Genomic DNA, 18805 nt, shown 5'->3' with positions numbered 1-18805 from the left:
AACATGGAGCCCGAGACCCTGAACCTGCCAGGGCGGGCCTGGGCCGCTGGGGGCCATGGGTGCCAGCCAGACCTCCTGGGTGGGCGTCCTGACGTCCAGTGATAAGAGGGGTGCTGGGCCATGCTGGGCACTTGGGTTTTAGATGCAGCTCTGGGAGGGGCACTGCTGGCCCAGCCCCACATAGGTTGGGAGTGAGCTGGGGCCAAAGGAAGAGCTGTGTCTCCTGGGCTTGGCATCTCCTCTCCTCTTGGCCTGGGGCAGCCTCTTCACGCCCAACAGATCAGATTCTCTGTCCTGCCCTTCCTTGCTTCCTCTAGGAACACTCCCCTGGCCCCCCAGAGTCCCAAGTCCCCTGAGGTTCCCTTTTCCCAGCCTGGGGGGGTCCTCCGCAGACACTCAGTCTCATGTCGGAAGTCTCGGGTTCTCTCCGTGGCCCCTGCCCTCCACCTGCACCCCCGCCTCGCTCCCCCAGCGCCTGCATGGAGGACGGGGATGGGCTGTGCTGGGCCCGGGTGAGGGTGGGCAGAAAGGCCAGGCTGACCAGTGCGGGGGCTTCCCCGGGAAGCTCCCTACCCAGCTGATCTGAGTCCCCCGAGTCCGGTGGGCAACCACAGCTCTGGGGCAGGGGGTGATTGACGTCCCAGGCCAGCAGCCACATCCCCTGCTGCTCTCAAAAGGGGCTTTGGGGACAGGAAGAGCTGCCCATGGTGGCTGCTTCTCTCCCTTCCTGCTGCCCAACTGAGCTTCAAGATAAGGCCTCCTGGGGTTGAGCGAAGCCAGGGAGCCGAGACCTTCCCCAGAAATCATGTCAGAGCTCCCCGAGTGGAGGAAGGGGCCTGAAGGCTACGATAACCCCTCTATTTTTAAGAGATCGGGGAGGAAGTTCCAAGTCACCCTTTGCAGAAATAGCTCTGTGCTTCTGCCTGGTGTCTGTGGCCGCGGCTGCCCTCGGGGACAGGAGAGGCAGCAGAGCAAGTGGGGTTCATCACAGCCTGAGGGGGGCCCACCTGAGGAGGGGAAGAATCAGAAGGGACAGACACACAGAGGCCCGGAGTCAGAGGTGCTGGCAGGAATGGGGCAGCACCCCGTGCAGGCCCTGAGAGGCGTGAGGTCCCTGGCCTCAGCTCCCCCGTGTGGAAGATGGGGACAGTCATAAGCCCCCCCAAGAGCCAGTATCATCTGGCAATCTGTGCTCTCAAGAAATATTAGATATCAGCTCAGTATCAGTGATGCCAGGCCTGGCTCCAAGTGGCAACGTGCATCTAATGCCACTTTTCTAATGTCCCGGCCTTCAAACCGCAGCCTCTGTTCCCGTGCTGCAGAATCAAAGGTGAAAGGCACCCTTGGGCCCCAGGCGATGGCAGACTGAGTGTCCGGGTTTCTGAAAATCAAAAATGCCGCGTCCCCCCGCCACGTGGGGCCAGGCCCCCAGGGCTGCCCTTCCCTACCCAGCACTCCTGACAGGGCCCCCCCAGTTTGCCACCTGACTTGGGGCCACCCTGGCCGTCACTGCCGTGCCCCTTGCTGATTCCTGTCCTCCTGGCTCCATACCCTCTACCCGCTCACTGAGCTCCAGAGGGCAGAGATGCCCGGTGCCCCGTCCGCCTCCCTCAGACCCTGCCAAGGCACCTGGCAGCCCTCCATGGGGCCGAGTGGCTCTGAGCCTCTGCCAGGGTCCTGGGCCCTGCTGCCTGCCCTGTGGACGCCCTGAGCCCCTGAGTCATGGCCTTGGCCGGGCAGACTGACCCCAGGTTGGAGAACCCAGCCCACCACCCCGACCCGGCAGTGAAGGAGCTTCCTGGGAACTCTTCCTTCCTCTCGCCCTCCTGAAACAAGTGGACAGATCGCCTTTCTTTCCCCTAGGCCTGTCCCCCAAACCCTTGCTATTGTAGAGACCATGGAAACCCCAGGAAATTGGAGAGAAGGGCGTGCAAAATCCACCCGAAGATCACCCCACATCCCAAAGGGCTTCACGCTTCGGGCCTTGGCGCAGTGTGACTGTGCCAGTGGTCCGGAGGGGCGTCCCCCGGAAAATCACAAAGCGCTCACAGAGCCTTGGCTCTTGGGGTGGGCAGGGGTCTCCCAGGCCTCAGTTTTCTCTGCCTCCCCCTCCTGTCTCCCAAGTCCTGGTCCTCTTTATTCCTCACCTACATCACTCCCAGGCCCAGTGTCCCTGCCCACACAGAGGGTAATCGGGTCGGAAAATGGGTTGACAAGTGTCAGGCTGAACCTTCCGGAAGGGCTCTCCAGGTGCTAACTAGGTCCAGCTCTCACCAGAGACCTGGAACAGGGAAAGACTAGGGTGCCTGGGACCGGTGGAGAAGCGTTAAACAACAAGACACCGCTCCTGCACCCCTGCTCCCACACGCTTCTCCAGAAGCTGCCGGGAAAGGCGCCTTCGTTTTAGACCTGGCATGAGGCTTGGGAGGCATCAGCACCAGCCCCGGGCGTGGAAGACTGCTGTCTGGAACTCTCGCCTGCCTGGGGCTGACTTCCAGCCCAGAGCCTCCCAGCCGCTCCCTCGCGGGCCTTGTCTTTGGGCGAAGTGCTTGGAGGTCCCCTGTCTCTTGCATTCACTCTTCTGTCCTGCTCCCCTTTTCCCGCTCACTGAGCCGCCAGGTCCCCTGATAACACTTGCAAGACCCTGTCGGCCAGGAGGGCCCTCCCGCTGCTCGCTGCCTTCTCCAGGCTAACGGTTGGCAGCCGGTGCTTGGTGATAAACTTATCAGGCCCAACCTGAGCGTGGCTGGGTCAGAATGGGCCCTGCCTCAGATTTCCCTCCTGCTGCCTTCCTGCGTCTCCCGTGTCCGGCCTGTACCCTGAGAATCCCGGGTCCTGTGTGGCTCCTGGCTGAGCCCAGCGTGAGCCGGACACCCAAAGACAGAGGGTTGGGGCACCCCTCACCCAAGCAGAGAGGAGGAGTCACAGTCTGGGGCAGATCGTGGCTGCCATGCAGCCCTCTGTGCCAGGCCAGGTTCTCCCCACCCTCCCCCAGGGGTGGCTCCGGGGTTGAGGCGTGGCAGGCGGGCAGCCCTGGTGGGGCAGAAAGGAACCCACGATGCTGTGTGCCCAGCAGTGGGAGCCTGGAGGGGCCGACAGCTTGAGGGAGGAGGCAGGAGGGAAAACCGCGAAATAACATAAACCTCAAATGTAAAGCTCAAATTACATTTGAGCCAGCCGAGGGAGTCTTTTTTTAATGCTAGCGATAATGTTATCATGCACGTCCGTTGCAGAAAAATGAAACATGACACACACAAAAACCAAGAGGAAGATGGTACGCACACCCCCTGCCCTCGGGGCAGCCACGCTGGTGGCCGCTGCTGGCCCTGGACGCTTCCTTTCAGCTGTGCGGGTGCAGAGAGCGCACCAGGAATCAGGCCGAATACTGATTTCAAACCACGTTTTCCCTTCGACCATGAAAAGCTTCCTCTACCATACATTTATTCTGCAAAATCTATTCTCACTTCCATTTTTTCCAGCACACACACACACACACACACACATGCACGCACACACAAACACACATCCAATCTCTTCGCCGGGCAGGACTGACAGCGAGATCCGCCCCTCTCTCCCAGAACCGTCTGCTCTCCACGGAGTCCTGGGCCGTGCTGGGGTCTGTCTGTGCTGGGAGGAGCAGTCCCCACCTCGGCGGTGCTAAGGATCAATTTTGGGAGCACCACAGTCCACGCACGCCGGAGCCCCTGTGTAAAACCACCTGGCGTTTGCAGACCCAGCCACATCCCCTGCACGCCCTTCATCATCGCTAGACTACTTAGAACAGGAGGGGGAAGGGGAAGTAGAAAGAATCAGATGCGTTCTGACTGCAGCGACTCCCTGCAGGGAACGTCATCATTGTGTACTGCGGACCAGGGCTCATGCAAACGGAGTTTGTAAAATTAAATGAAAGTGATCCAGAGATTTTTTTTAAAAAAAGAGAGAGCATAGACAATCTTTACACAATAAGCGTCCCACTCAGGACCAGATGATGGGACGTTAGCCGTAAGACCGTAGGTCGTGCTTCTCACTCAGATCAAATCTATATTCTTAAAAGACAGGTTGCTTTTCCAGTTACTAAGAGGTGGGAGGTGTGTTCATTTCCCTCTGTGAAAGTGGAGTCCCTTTCTCCCTGTAGGTTCTATTTTTATTTCCATTAGGACATTTTGCAGTTCATAGTGATCACGTCCCTCTAGGAGTCGGTGTGTGTACGTAATCAATCCTCTTGGGAGGAGGCACTGGGGATTGAACTCAGGACCTTGCGCTTGTGAGATGGGTATGGTGCCACTGAGCTAAATCGCTGGGCCGTCTTAGACCTTTTTATGTCCCCTCCTTCCCTCTTCCCTCTTCCATCTCTTGGTTCCCTTCCCTTTCAAAAAAAATCTGTCTCCTTGTTTGCCATTATCTATTAGATTTGATTTTTACTTTGTGTGTTTGAGGCTATATTACTGAACTAATAAAAACTTAGAACTCTTAAAAAATGTACCATCAACTACTTAGCTAATTTCCTCTTGTGGACATTTTATTGTTGTTGTTTGTTTGTTTAGGCATTGGTATTTGTGAATTTTTTTTCTTTTCTTTTTTGAGACAGGGTCTCACCATACAGTCCAGACCTTGAACTCACTATGTAGCCCAAGCTGGCCTTGAACTGACCATGATCCTCCTGCCTCAGCCTCCTGCGTGCTGGGATGACAGGCACGCATTTCATGCCTGGCTTGTTTTTGTTTCTGTTTTGCACAGAGAGGCCACACAGCCGTTCTGCACGTCCACCCATGACCATTTCTTTAAAGTGCAGCTCTCGTAGTGGAGTGGAGGGGCAGAGGGCAACCGGAAAGCTTTTCTTGGGGATCTGAGCTGAGACTTAGGGGCTGGGGAGGAAAGACAGCATTCGGGAGGCAGGACACCGTGGGCGGGTGCCAGGGTGGGAAGAGGTGAGCATCCTCCAAGGCCTTGGGGGGTAACCGGAAACTCCCCACTGCTGGCCTCAAATCTCAGGGTGGCAGAGCTGGACAGAGCCCGGTGTTCTGGGTCCTCTTGCCCCCTGCTGCCTCCACCTCAGCCCACCTGGGCACCCTGCACTCCCGGGTCCTGAATCCCATCTGCTCCCCAAGCCACACTGCACCCACCTCGGACCCTGCCCCAGCCCCTCCCTCCTCCCTGGTCCCCGCTGGCCGCCGTCAGCCCGTCCTTCAGCGTCAGAGTGCCGCTGGCCAGCCCCGACTGCCAGTCACTTGGCCCCTTCCTGGGGTGGACCTCAGCCCGTCACACCGAGGGGGAGCCCTATGAGAAGTGACAGTGAAGGCCTTGGGGTGCGGACGGCGTCTTCATGAAGGCTGGGCTCCATGGCCCCCCTCACGGTGCCCGGTGCTGCCTCCTCTTCTCGTCTGCCCACACCGTCTTCCGGACACGGGTCCCAGCAGGCCAGGCCAGCGGAAGCACACACACATTCTCATCCTCACTGGTGACTTTCAGGGAGGGTGGCTGGGCCCCTCCCGGCCTGTCCCTCAGGGCCCTGGTCTCAGGTGGGCAGGATGTGGTGCTCTGCTGGGACCCGGCCTGCTTCTGCGTCCAGAGGGACTGCAGAGCCCAGGGCCACCACCAGCGGAGCACTGCATCTGGGAATTAATTCAGACATCACGTTCCGCTCCCTGGCATGGCCAGCTATTGGAATGTAGATATTTAACTGGTATTTCATCGAGCAGATAGATAGTCTGGATCGAGGCTCCAGTGCTGCCCTGAGAGCCCCACGCCCACCCAGTCCTCCTCAGAGGGTCAGCGCTGGCCTCAGGATCCTGGCACTGCCACTGCATCACATGTACAGCTCCAGAGACCCTGTTCGGCCCCTGCTCAGTAGCTACAGAACCCCCAGAGCCCTACGACCAGTGGGCCTGGGAGAAGCACAGGCCAGGGAGCCAGAACCTGGATTCTGCCACAGTGACCTTGAGCTGCTGCCTCCCCTTCTGGGCCTGTGACCCTTTGTGTGACAATGGGAAGTGACAGTCTTCACAGGGCTGCACAGCCCTTCCACGCCACCCTCTCACTCGGGCTGTGGGGTTTCGGCCCAGGAGCACCATGGGAAAGGGACGGGGTGACTTTGTGCTCCTCACACCCACCCCTGGGTGCTGGGCACAGCCCCTGCTCTACAGAAAACTCTGTTCCCATGCTGGGGAAGTTGGAACTGCTGTGCGAGCTGGTGCCAGTCTGTGAGCCTTCCCCGGGGCACCGTCCCCGCCAGAGGTGCCATCTCCCCTGGGAGCTGGGAGCTCTGCATGTGAAGATGCCCTGTCACAGCCGCATCCAGGCAGTGCCCAGCCCGGCGACTGCCTTGAAAGAACTTTCCAGCCCGCACACCGGCTTCCTAGGCCCCACTCCTGTGCCCTCTCTCTGCAGCCAGGCCCGCCCTCCCTTTCTGTGCTGTGGAGTGACTGAAATCCAAACATTGGCTTGGTTTTGTTTCATTCGGTTTTACAAGACCGGGTCTTAACTACATAATTCAGGCTGCCCTTGAACTAGTGGTGCTTCTCCTGCCTCAGCCTCACAAGTGGTGGGATGACAGGCGTGTGCCACTACGCCCAGCTGGCTTGGTTTTGTTTAGCAAACAAGGAGCATGCAAAGCAGCTCTGATCCCTGTGTGTGTGTGTGTGTGTGTGTGTGTGTGTGTGTGTGTGTACAAGAGGCATGGAGCTAAAGTGCCTCCCAGCCCCCAGCACCTATCCTGGCACTCTCTCCTGGCCCTGGAAGTGGCTTCTGCTAAGTCCCTTGCCCTCTCTGGGTGGCACTGTCCCCTTGGGCAGGAGGAGCAGGACAGGTGCTACCCAAGCCCCCACTGGCTCAGGTGTCCCAGCCCCTGTGGACACGGGGCCGCCTGCCTATGTGAATCCCCAGCCCCGCACACCCGACAGGCAGTGTCAGGGGCTCAGCTGGACAGGAAGGGCCTCTTCTGGGGGTGCAGGGCAGGGGCCTGTTTGGCCAAATCAGAATGGGGGCGCTGGCTCTGCCTCCCTGGGGAACACTGCCTGGGCCCGAGAGCCCCAGAGCCCCATGCCAGAGAACACAGCTAGAGGGAGCATCACAGGGTCATGGTGGGCAGGAGGGTAAACTGAGGCTCAAAAAAACACAGCCTCAATTTAGAGCCTGCTCCCAACTCTCATGGCCACACAGAGTCTCTATGGGGTCACATGCTCCAAACAAGCTGGATCTGAGTCCAGGGTGACAGCAGTCTATGAGGCACCGTCTGCTGACGCTGGAGCGCTGTCCGGGAGGGATGCACCTGCTGCTCATAGTCTGGGCTCTCTGTGCCTCAGGTGCCCCGTCTGTAAGGCAGGACCAAGGCACCTCCCTTGCAGAAGGCTGTGCGTGTGCATTAGAGGCAAGGAGTGGAAACCCTGGGCCAGCTCAGGCCCTGCATGGACTGCTTGCATGGCCACTTTCAGGAGCCAGGTGCAGGAGGGGAAGCCAGCCCTGGAGAGCAGCAGGAACAGCTGAGGGGGCTTCCTGGAGGAGGTGGCATTCGAGTGGCCCTTGTTTGATGGGCAGGACTGCAAGCTGGGACACCCGTGACCATAGCCCTTGTCACAGGCTGGGCTCTGCTTTGCCTGGTGGCCTTGGAATAACCTAGCAGTTGCCAGGAAGGGGCTGTGAGTTCACTAAGGTGCAGAACAGAGGGTCAGGGCCCAGCCAAAGTCACATAGCTAAAAGGTGGTGGCCCCAAGCTTAACTTACAGCCACCAGGTCCGCTCTGCCGTAGAAGGTAACGCTTGAAATGCGGGGATCGGGACTTGGCGGACAACTTTGGGGGCCACCGTGCAGCTCACCACAGTGGTCCACTGGGGCCCTGGAGGTGGGATGGCTCCCCTGGCTTGTCCAGGTGGGCCTGATGTCCCCGTGAGGGGCCTTGTAAGCTGGGTGTTGTGGCACACGCCTACTGTAGTCCCGGCACTGAGGCTGAGGCAGGAGGATCACAGCGAGTTCAAGGCCAGCTTGGGCTACATAGTGAGCTCCTGTCTCCAAAACAAAACCAAAGGAGGCCTTGTGAGAAGAGACAGAAGGTCAAAGGCAGAGGGAGATGGGGTTGGCAGGATGCTCTGGGCCCATGAGGAAGGAGCCACAGAAGTAGGCACCGCCTGGGCTGCTGACACTCGATCGGTCCCTTCGTGCCCACTCGGGCTTTTGGCCTGGATAGTAAGTCTGTGCTGCATTAAAACCACCCAGCTCGGGGCAACACGGTCCCGCAGCCCACAGCAGCACCAGCCCAGTTTCGCGGGGTCTGGCTCCTCGCAGCCCCAGCATCTACCTGTGTGCTGCCATCGCCTCCTGGTCCCCGGCTCCTCCACCGGTAGGCGGAGCTCCCCCGCGCCTCTCCTGAGCCCCCGCAGCGCCTCGCGTGGAGCCAGAAGGCACTGGGGAGTCCTGGCCACGGGTAAACAAATCTTACTTTATTTTTATTTACAGCCATTGAGAGGGGCAGGCTTCTGACAGTAGTCACCGGCCCTGTCCTCCTGGGAGTGTCAGCACTCTGGGTCCTGGCCCAGGAGGCCTGGGCCACCAGTGGACAAGGTCAGCTCAGGAAGAGCCGTGATGTCCGAGGGAGACGCACGCCCATCGTGACCCCGAGCCGGCCAGGGACGCGGAGCCCAGGCAGCGGGCTGCGGACGGCGGCCTCACTTGAGGCTGTGCTGGCTCTCCCGGTGCCGCCGCAGGTCCACTTTGCGCTGGAAGCCCTTGGTGCAGAGGTCGCAGGTGAAATAGCGCGCCAGGCTGCGGCCGCTGAGCACGGCACCCGCCCGCCCGCGCCTCACCCGTGTGGATGTAAGTGTGCTTCTTCATGTCCGACTTCTGGTGGAAGCGCTTGCCGCAGTACTGGCAGGGGTAGGGCCGCGTGTCCGAGTGGATGAGGAGGTGCGTGGACAGCGTGGACGAGCGCTTGAAGGCTTTGCCGCACATCCGGCACCGCCAGGCTGCGGCCGCTGAGCACGGCACCCGCCCGCCCGCGCCTCACCCGTGTGGATGTAAGTGTGCTTCTTCATGTCCGACTTCTGGTGGAAGCGCTTGCCGCAGTACTGGCAGGGGTAGGGCCGCGTGTCCGAGTGGATGAGGAGGTGCGTGGACAGCGTGGACGAGCGCTTGAAGGCTTTGCCGCACATCCGGCACTCGAAGCTGCGCTCCTGCCGGAGGAAACGAGGCCCCGGGGGGTCAGGAGCAGGTGGGGCCTCGCGGCCCACGCTGGGCACCGGGCTGGACCCGGCCGGGATCCCCTGAGGAAGAGGACACTGCGTTGGGGCGGCCTCGAGGGCAGGGCCTGGAGGAGCAGGACCCAGGGGCCAACCCGTTCCTGTCCCCAGGAGGGACTGACGCTCAGGGCACAGTGGCCTCCTGGGGAAGTTTCCATTGTCCTGCTCCACACTGACTGATGGTCTGGCATCTGAGGCTTCTCAGGAGCCCCTGTTTTGTCATTAACCCAGGGTGAGTCCCTCGGGACAGGACAGTTTGCTCTTCCCACCCCGTCTATCCTGTTGGCCCAGGCGTTGGGGCCCTGCGTCCCTTCAGGTGCCCTTCTTGGAATGGGTACGATGTTAGGACCCCCACCACGTAGGCCTGAGAGGGGTGAAGTCATATTAGCAGCCCAACTTGTGGGAATCGAGGTTCCCAAGACTGAGGGCCCTGCCCGGGCCACCCAGGGGACAGGAGGTTTCAGCGTGGTGGACTCCCACACGTGAAGCCGGCTCTGCCCGTCAGAGGCCCCGGAGGGCTCTGGGTGGCCACTGGGGACTCAGACCGGGAGGTGGGGAGTGAGGGTCCCCAGGCTGGGTCACTTCCCAGGCGGCGCTCACCTGGGAGTGGACGTGCGTGTGCTGCTCCAGGCTCACGGCGTGGCCGAAGGTTTTGCCACACACGTCGCAGGCGAAGGGCCGCGTGCCACTGTGGGAGCGGCGGACGTGCACCTCCAGTCCGTGCGGCGTGGAGAAGACCTGCAGGGGCAGGTGTGAGCCGGGGGCGGGGGCTGTGATCCCGCGTCCCCTCTGTGCCCAGTGTGCGGGCTGTAGGGAAGGGGCCCTGCATGGCACCGCCGTAGCTCGCTTGCCGTGTGTCCTGGGGAGCCCCTCCCCGTGGCTTCCTGTCTAAAGTGGGGGTCGGAAGGGAGACCTGGGCCCCCCCACACCCCATCTGCAGGCTGAGTAGAGCCTGGAGCGGAACAGGGCCAGGTTCGAATGCTGGTTCTGCTCTCCTTGCTGTGTGGTCTCGTCTGAGCGACTCAACCTCTCTGGACCCTGGCTCTTCCTCTCCCCCTGGAGCTCGTGAACGTCCCCCCAGGGCTCAGCACAGGGCCAGGCACACGGTCTGGGCTCGGTGGACGAGGAGGAGGAGGAGGAGGAGGACCAAGGCTCCGAGTGGCCCTCCTGCCGCGGGCCAGGCTCACCTTGCTGCACTGCAGACAGTGGTAGGTGTCCATGCCCGGCGAGTAGCGCAGGCTGAAGTCCAGGGGTGACTCTGCACCGGGCAGCAGGGGGCTGCCGTACAGCCGCACGGCACGCTCCAGGAAGGCCGACTCAATGGCGGACGGTGGCTGCGGGTAGCTGGGTCCGAAGGATGGGGCCAGGGCGTCCCACAGAAAGCTGGGCTTGTAGAGAGGGGGCGACTCCGACAGCAGGGAGTGGCCGTCCTGTGGCCGGGACGCCACCGCGGGCCCCTTGTCTGCGGAGACAAGGGCACAGGCCCGCGACCCAGCTGAAAATGGTCCCCTCACCTCCCGCACTGCCACGGTGACCTCGAGGGGGGCCTCGGGGTGCCACCCGACACCCACCGCTGGGGCCGTGTCCTTCCGGTGGCTCCGTGGGTTTCCAGCCATCCTTGCCCCGGGCTGCTGCCCCCCACCCCCGGGCGTCAGCTGTGACCTTGTGGACCCTCCCGACCCTGAGGGACCCAGCCTCCAGCCTCCGTCCTCCTCTCTCGCTGGGCGGTGCCCGCGGCACAGGCGGGTCCTGAGCTGGGCACCTACCTGGCACCGCAGCTGTCCTGGGCAAGCTCTGGTCCAGGCCCAGCTCTGTCTCCCACTTCGCGTCGTTCCAGTCAGAGCATGGGGTCGGGAGCAGCGCGCAGGATGCAGGGCTGCTGCTCAGAACCTGGGCCCCAGCCCCTGCAGGGAGACGAGACACGAGGGGCACCTGCTACAGCCTCTGGGAGGCCTCGGGGAGCCAGGGGCCTGTAGGGAGGCCGGACTGCTGCTGTCTCCAGCCGCTCACACACGGGGCTCTGCCCAGCTGGGTGTGATGTGGGAGGACCCCAGGAGCACCTGGGACCTGGCAAAGTGCCTGCACCCAACAGGCTGAGGGAAGACAAGTGTGTCATTCATCCGTTCGACCAGCATTTATGGGCTCTGCTCCAGATCCGGAAGAGAAGCACAGTGGGAGGCTGAGGCAGGGAGGTGCATGCAGCAGGAGGCTGGCCCAGGGCCCCCACTCACCAGGGCTCAGGGCAGGGGACCAGACCGGGTCGTCCTCCTTGGTGCGGGGCTGGTGGTAGGTGTGAGCCTTCTTGCTCTTCACCAGGAAGGAGCGTGGCATCTTTTAATGTGTCTGCCTGCAGGGGAGACAGGTGGGAAGGGCTGAGAGGGACCAGAGGCTGGGCATGGTGGTGCACATCTGTCATCCCAGCTTTTAGGGAGGCTGAGGCAGGAAGATGGCAACTTAGAGACTTACCAAGACCCTGTCTCAAAATAAAAATTTTTAAAAAGGGCTGGGGGTGGAGCTGACTGTACAGCATCGCTGGGTTCCATTCTCAGCACAACGAAAACAAAGCGCACAAGAGGACTGTGCCCCTCTGAATCCTAGACCCTCCTCCTGCCAACCGGAGCCCACTGGCCTGGGTTAATGGCGTCCCCCAGAAGTCCCTGTCTGCCTGGGACCCGCGAAGGCCCCTCTGGGAAGCGGAGTCTCGGTGGAGAAGGAACCGTGTCAGGATGAGGTCACCCTGGCTCGGGGAGCTTTGAACCCAGCCCGACCAGTGGCCTTACAAGAGGACAGAAATCTGCCTTTCATAGTTCAAGGGCCACCAGGACCCGGGCGGCCCCCGGGTGGTGGCGAGCCCCTGCCGAGCCTTCGAGCCCAGGACGGTGAGGGGGTGGCACTGTGGTGTTCGAGGCGCCCAGCCTGCGGTGCACACCCATTACGGTAGCTTCATAGCCTCCCACTCATTGGGAAGGGCAGCCGGCCGGCCCTGGGTGGTTCAGAACCCCGCCCCCAAGACAAAGCAGCTTCCGGGTCCCCACCCCCCAAGCTGTGCAGGCAAAGCTCAGAAGATCCCCGCCCACCCCGTCAGTGCCACACAGGGCACGGGGCGATAGGGTCCCCGCCAAGGCGGGAAAGGGATTTAGGCTGCACGTGAGGGCCTGCGTGATAAGGCCCAGGTCAAAGCAGGGCTGGGAGGAGGGAGATTAGAGACTGCAGCCTGCCCTCTGCCTGGGCTCTGGGCCCAGGGCTCCCCTTCCCGTGGGGTGGGCCCACAGCTGGACAGAAGGGCCCTTGGGCTGCCACAAACCTTTCGCTGAGCCCTGGTGCCCAATCTGCTAACTGGGATCCTGCGAAATGGCAGAGATCGCAGGACCTCTGTGGTATGGGGGAGTGGGTTCGGGGCTCGGCGTGGCACCTGCTTGGGCACTGTGCAACCCTGAGTGAGCGCCATGCAGTGGGTCCTGCAGGGCCAGGAAGGAGCCGTATACTCTCACAACCCGGCCCACAGCAGGCACCTTGAAGGACAAGCCAGCCCTGGGCCGGGGCCACCACGGTCCCCAGGGAGCCAGGCGCGCCCTTCAAGACCCTCCTCACTCCGAGCTCTGGAAGGAACGGGGCACTCGGCCTCTGAAGTCCCTTCCTCTGCCAGACGCAGGCAGCCCGAGGCCTTATCTTCCAGGAACCACCCTTCCTCCCTGCCCCCTCCCCATGGCCTCCCCACAGCCCCTTCCCTCAGGAAAGCCCGGGGAAGGCCCGACCCCGGGGGGCGAGTGGGACCGGTTGCTCCCCTTTGCTCTGTGGGGACCCCGAAAGCCTGAGTCGGTGGAGGTGAGACTTTTCCATGTGTCCGATCTATTGGGAAATCAGCCGGAGCTCAGGCTCTCGGTGAATTCTCCGAGATGGATCCTGAGCAAAGGCAGCCAGCGTCTGCTTGGCCCATGGGGCACCTTTCACAGATTCCTGCTCCATCCCACACCCCAGGGCAGCGTGGAGCCGGGCAGGACTCTGCCCCACACCCTTGATGGTCAGGCAGCATGTGGGTGTTTGCCCAACACTGCCTGCTCCCAGTGCGGGCCGATGCCCAGCTGAGGGGACAGAGTGGTGGCAGTGTCCACAGCCCCCTGGGCTGCAGCGTGGGGCCAGGGGAGCGGGTGAGTATCAAGGCTGAGAGAGTGTTCCAGGTCATGGATTTGAGTCCTCGCCCAGGGCTCAGAAGGGGTGGGAAGGGCCTGTTACACAGGGGAAGTGGGGTCGAGGGCCAAAAATCAACTTTTTCTGCTCCCCAAGTCCTTTCCGGGTCCCCAAGGCCCCACCTGGGATCCTGAAGGGTTGCAGGGAGAGGCAGGCGAGGAACAGACTTTCCTCCAACAAGCTTTGCCCGTGGACTCAGACCACGGCTCGGACACAGGACAACTCTCCAGCTCTCGCTTTTCACTTGTGCAGGGAGCAAGGGGTCCAGTGTTCAGGGTCCCCCGCCGGAGGAGGGCGACTCAGCCTCTTCCAGTGACCTCCTTGAGCCCCCGTCCCTCGCCTTCCCTACCTGATGCTCTCTATCAGCCCAGCAAAGGGACAGTGACGCAGCCGGCCCCACGGCTGAGCCCCCCAAGCCCATAGTGAGTACCAAATGTGCTCAGTCAACTTCCTTCTGGCCCCTGTTAGCCGAGTTAAAAAAAAAAAAAAACAGGAACCAATCACCTATGGTATAGTTAATTAACAACCACTTGGTTTTGATTCACACGGACGGTTCTGAGAAGGAGCTGCGAGCAGAGATTGTGAAAGAAGCCCCAGGTTTCTTCACAAGACAGGGGTGCTGATGCTATCGGGGCTCCGGAAAGAGGCCCCCGTTAACCTCCCTTCATCGCCTGATCGAGTCAGAATCTCGGCGGGGCCTCACCAGGAGCCCAGTCTGCTCCGGGCAGTGTCCCGGCCCCAAGGTCCCGTGGAGCCAGCTCAGGAGGCTCAGGGTTTCTTCTCGAGGGCTGCCCTTGCCACCTACCGTGGGATGAGCCTGATTTTGTGACCTTGGGCTCGCGACCACATCAGCCACTGACCTGGTTTGGCTTCCCTATCTCTCAGAAGAGACGGTTGGGCTAAGAGATTTCTAAACTTCCCTTTTGCTCTAAAATCCCATGCAGGATTCGTTGCTCTTTGGGCCCGGACTGGACCCACCTTGACCGAGACACTTGTCACGTGGGTTCCTTTTTTGGGATGGTTGGGTAAGGCAGGGGTGACTCCCAGGGCCTGCCACAGGGGGCCCTCGGACTTCCCTTCTTTGTAAAGCCACAGCGAGGCTACAGAAGCAGACACAAACAAAATCTCTCCGCGGAGGAGCTACAGGGAGACCAGCCGCGTCCTCTGAGCAGAGCAGCCGGTGTAAAAGGGTGTGATCGGCTCCTGGCTGTGTGGCCCAAAGTGATAACAAGATTTCTAGGGGTGATCTGTATACCCACGTGCGAGTCACCATTGCCAAGCCGTGGAAGCCACCGAGTGGCCGTGCCGGTAGACAAGTGGATAAGCAAACTGTGGTCCGTCTTCTCTGGGGAATGTATCACAGCCTCAGGCCAGAAAGACAGCCTGATGTGTGCAAGCCGGTGGACGCGGGGGACGGTATCCTAAAGTGACATAAACCACCCGCAAAAAAGGCAAGCACTTTGGGACCCCCACAGAGGAGCTGCAAATTTTGTAAAAGCTGAAATAGATTCAAGGTGAGAGGAGAGAAAAAGTTTTGGGTTCGTGGAATTTCAGTTCTACCAGCTGAGACCGCGCTAGGGAGGGAGGTGACCGCAGTTGTACAACAGCGTCAATAGACTCGATTGTTGTGAACGGCAGCACACTTTAAAACACTCCGAATAAGCTGGGCCTGCACCTGTAGTCCCAGCTATTTGGGAGGCTGAGGCAGGAGAACTGCTTGAACCCAGGAGTTTAGGTGTGTGTATGGGGGGTGCAGCTCAGAGGCAGAGCGCTGGCCTAGCGTGTGTGAGGCTCCGGGTTCCATCCCCAGCAAACCAAAAACAGAAGAAAAAGCTAAAATGGTAGGTTTTATCACAAGAAGAACCCTTGAACGACTTCCTGTCTGTGTCAGTCTTAGAGACCAGAACAGCTTCCATTGGTCAGAATTCCTGGAAAGGAACAGATACAAAGCCTCTCTCCAGACAAAGGGGTAGAAATGTTCTGCTACATCTGTGGGCCTGGGTGAGGGTCCCAGGGAAGGGTCTCCTACGCTTAGGTTGTTCTTCCAGGGTGACCTGGGTTACCTGGACCCAGAACTTCTGATCGAACCCTGACCCACCTTGCCCTGCACTCTGGAAGCCCCAGGAGCTTTTGGCTGAATCCACCATCAAATGAGCACAGCTCTCTCATGCTGCCCAAGGACTCTCTGTGGGGAAGACAGCATACCGGCCCCCAAATGTGAGCTCTAGGAAGAGTTAGCAGAATGCCCCTGGTCCGCTTCCACTACACTTGGAAGACTGACTGGGCCACTCTCCCCGGCTTGGAAATCGCCGACCTGCTGCCTGCTGAGAAGCAGGCAGGTGGGTAGGTGCAGTTCAGAGGGCTTCTGCGAGCTCCTGAGGTGACAAGTGCAGACTCTCACCTCATCTGTACCCACAGATTTTCCAAAGCCGCCGACCTTTGCCCGCTGAGAACGTCCACAGGCTCATACCAACAGTGACCCCATAAGCTCCTCCTTCACAAACCCTATTGAGTGTCTGTCCCCCGGTGCCCATGGACTCAGCTATTTTCTCCAAAAACAGGCAAAGAAAGGACAATCCCAGGGGCAAGAGAGCCCAGACAGCAGGCCCCCAGCCCCCGTGCTTGTGTGTGTGGACATCCCGTCGCAGGGAGAGCCGGGGTGCGGGAGTGATGTCGAGCTCGTGGGGGGTACTTGTCTGCTCAGAACTGAGGTCGGCCGAGGTCTGATTCCAACACAGCACAGAGCATCTCAGACAACCCTGTCCTTACCACTTCTCCCAGGGACAAAGCTGTCCCCAGAAGGACATTCTCCAGCCCACTTCTTCCTCTAACTACAAAAGGAACGAGGCATCCCGCCCAAAGGCTCGCCCCCTTCGGACATGCAAATCTCCGGAGACAGGCACGGTGGGGGCCCTGCAGCTCTCACCTGGCGGCCCCGCGGAGCTCCTCCGGGGTCCCGTGGGAAGCTCCACGCCCTGTCCCGGGCGACTGCTCTCCTTCCCGTCAATTTCTCGACTGCACAGATAGATACTTCTCCTTTTCTCTCTGCCTCTATGGGTTTTTTTTTTCCCCTCTTCTGTTCCCCTCCCTGATTTTCAATCTGATTATTTGTGTCAAAATCTGGCGGCGACGCAGCAGCCAATGGCGAGGGTGCGTGGCCGGCCGCATTTGCTTATCAAAACTTTCCAGCGCTGCGGTCTGGTTCCTCGCAGTTCTAAGGCTGGGCTCGCAGATGGAGCTTTCCTCCGGCAACTTTAAGGAACATCTGGAAGACAGGAGAGGCAGGAAGGGCTGCAGTATCCCTTTTTCAAATTAAAGCGTTTGTTCCCAAGGTCTCACTTCGCAGGGAGAAAGCGTAACTTCTGCGAGTTTTCGTTCCTTTCTTTTCTCCTGCTTCCTTCCCCGCCATCCCTCCCTAAGTTTAACACTTTGCCCCCAGGGATGCGGGGACACCCTGGCTGGCGAGCTGCTGTGGCCCTGTTTAGCGACCGTGTCCCGTCTCTGAGTGACCGCGTCTGAGGCCCTTTCCAGATTGAGCGCGGGGTCCCCGGCCAGTGTGTGCCGCCACCTGGTGGCAGCTGAGGGAAGCAGGCGGCCCGTGGGGGCTCTGGGGCGCTGACCACCAGGGGAAAGCGAGCCGGTGGCCGGTGGTATTTCTTCCCATCTGGCTAGGAGCCCCGTCCCTTGATCCTCCACCTTGGCCTCCCTGCTCTGCCCCGGGCCCCCTCCTGCTTTGGGGATGAGTGATTTATTTCAGGAGGTTTTGCATACGCAGAGAAGCCCACAAGACAGCACTGTTAGCTTATTTGCATGCTCTGGGCGCCGGCGCTGGAGAGATTGCACTTCCCCGCACAGAGGGAGCCGGCCTGACGGCAGGAAGCCCCGATTTCAACTGCAAGTCCAAGGTTCGAGGTGCAGGGAAAGGGGTGTTTCTGGCAACGCCTGTCTGCGGCTGGCCCAGCCCTGGAGCCGCAGCTGGGGGCTGCGACAGACATCTGGGGTGACAGGTTGCTGGGGAGACCGGGGAGGCATCTTGAGTGGACCCCGCAGTGAACTTGGACTGATGCTCACCAGGCGGTGGAGTTCACAGGTAATAAGAAGGGTCGTTTTCCAAAGGCTCCCTAACCGGGCAAGTCCTCCCCTCTTCACTACAGACCCTTGGCCACGCCGGGCCGTGGGAAGCCAGCGTGGTCATTTTCTGCTGAAGCTTACTTTATTTAAGTACCTCCAAGGTTCCTTGCGGCCTTCACTGCTCTCTTTAACGTTTTTGCTTCCTCTAGATTTTCCGGATGCTTTCTCCTTCGGGGCTGCGTGTCTCTCTGGGATGCTCTCTGACAGAAAGCTGCCGTGTCGGGAGCCTCCAGTTCATGCAGCTCTAACACCACAATCACGCTGGGGGGTAGCTAGCTCCAGGGCCCCTCCCGGGCCGGGGTCCCGGCCTGCGGGTCAGGGCCAGCCTTACCTAGAGCCCCCGAGATCCACTCTCTTGGGGAGCAGTGGCCCCCAGGAACCTCTGCTCAGTGCCCCGCAGGTCCAAGCAGCCCCAGCAGAGCCAGAGCCAGGGCCACGGCCCTCCGGGGGCAGCCCCGGTGTCAGTGTCCTCCTCTAGTCCCCCAAGGTTCGTTCGTTCATTCCCGGGTGCCCTGCGTGCACCTGGCCTGCCCTCTTCCCTCCTCCTTCCTCATCTAATACGTGTTTAGCAAGCACCAGCAGGGGCCACATCCCGGGGCTGTGACTCCATCCATAACGAAATACCGCAGCCTAGGCAATTTATAGACGACAGAAGTTTCTCTCTCACAGTTCTGAGTCCAAGAGGAAGGAGTTGGTCCAAGTCTTGCTCTCTGCCTCGGAATCGTGTCTCTCGCTGCGCCCCCGTGTGGCAGAAGGGAACAGTGCCGTGCCCCATGCTGAGGAAGAGACAGGTAAACTAGCCTGCCTCCACCACGCGCTTTCGGAGGGTGCAGTTCATCCCCACAGCCTCTCCGCTTCCCAGAGTTGCCATCTCTCCATGCTGGGTCTTGGTTCCAACACAAATTCTGGAACCAGACAAGAACCAGGGGGAAGCCCTCATGGGCTCCTTCCCGGTCTAGGAAGAGGATGGGACCGCTTAAAATGAACGCTTTGGGGTGACAAGCTCAGCAGTGCAACATCGGGTGTGTACTGGGAGCCCGGGACTGGGGAAGGGGACCTGACTGGGTGTCCATGAGGGAAGGACGCCCACGCCGATGCCCGGGCTGAGTCAGTGGGGACAGATCAGGAGAATCCGCCATGGCTGAAAACCCTCCTTCATTCCCTCTCCCTGCACGACAAAAACCTCAGCTGCAGATAGCAGCGCTCCATGTTTTTCTTTCGTTCTTTTTTTTTTTTTTTTTTTTTTTTTTTTTTTTTTT

At 60.3% G+C, this 18805-nt stretch overlaps 1 protein-coding gene across 1 annotated transcript; it reads right to left on the bottom strand.

Annotated features, from left to right (window-relative positions):
• Positions 1-8559: 8559 nt before the first annotated feature.
• On the bottom strand, positions 8560-16703 carry Gfi1b (growth factor independent 1B transcriptional repressor). The gene is made up of 7 exons (XM_033758999.1): positions 16342-16703; positions 11459-11574; positions 10994-11131; positions 10415-10689; positions 9828-9965; positions 8996-9251; positions 8560-8927 (listed from the first exon to the last, which is right to left on the bottom strand). Exons 2-7 carry the CDS (start codon positions 11556-11558, stop codon positions 8560-8562), a joined length of 1275 nt encoding a protein of 424 aa, XP_033614890.1. The 5' UTR covers positions 11559-11574; positions 16342-16703.
• Between the last annotated feature and the right edge of the window lie 2102 nt (positions 16704-18805).

The sequence above is a fragment of the Fukomys damarensis genome, unplaced genomic scaffold (genome assembly GCF_012274545.1).
Source record: "Fukomys damarensis isolate Sample0158 unplaced genomic scaffold, DMR_v1.0_HiC HiC_scaffold_36, whole genome shotgun sequence".
Taxonomy (NCBI): Eukaryota; Metazoa; Chordata; class Mammalia; order Rodentia; family Bathyergidae; genus Fukomys; species Fukomys damarensis.
The sequence above is the reverse complement of the archived record's forward strand: the minus strand, read 5'-3'. Positions and strand labels throughout refer to the sequence as shown.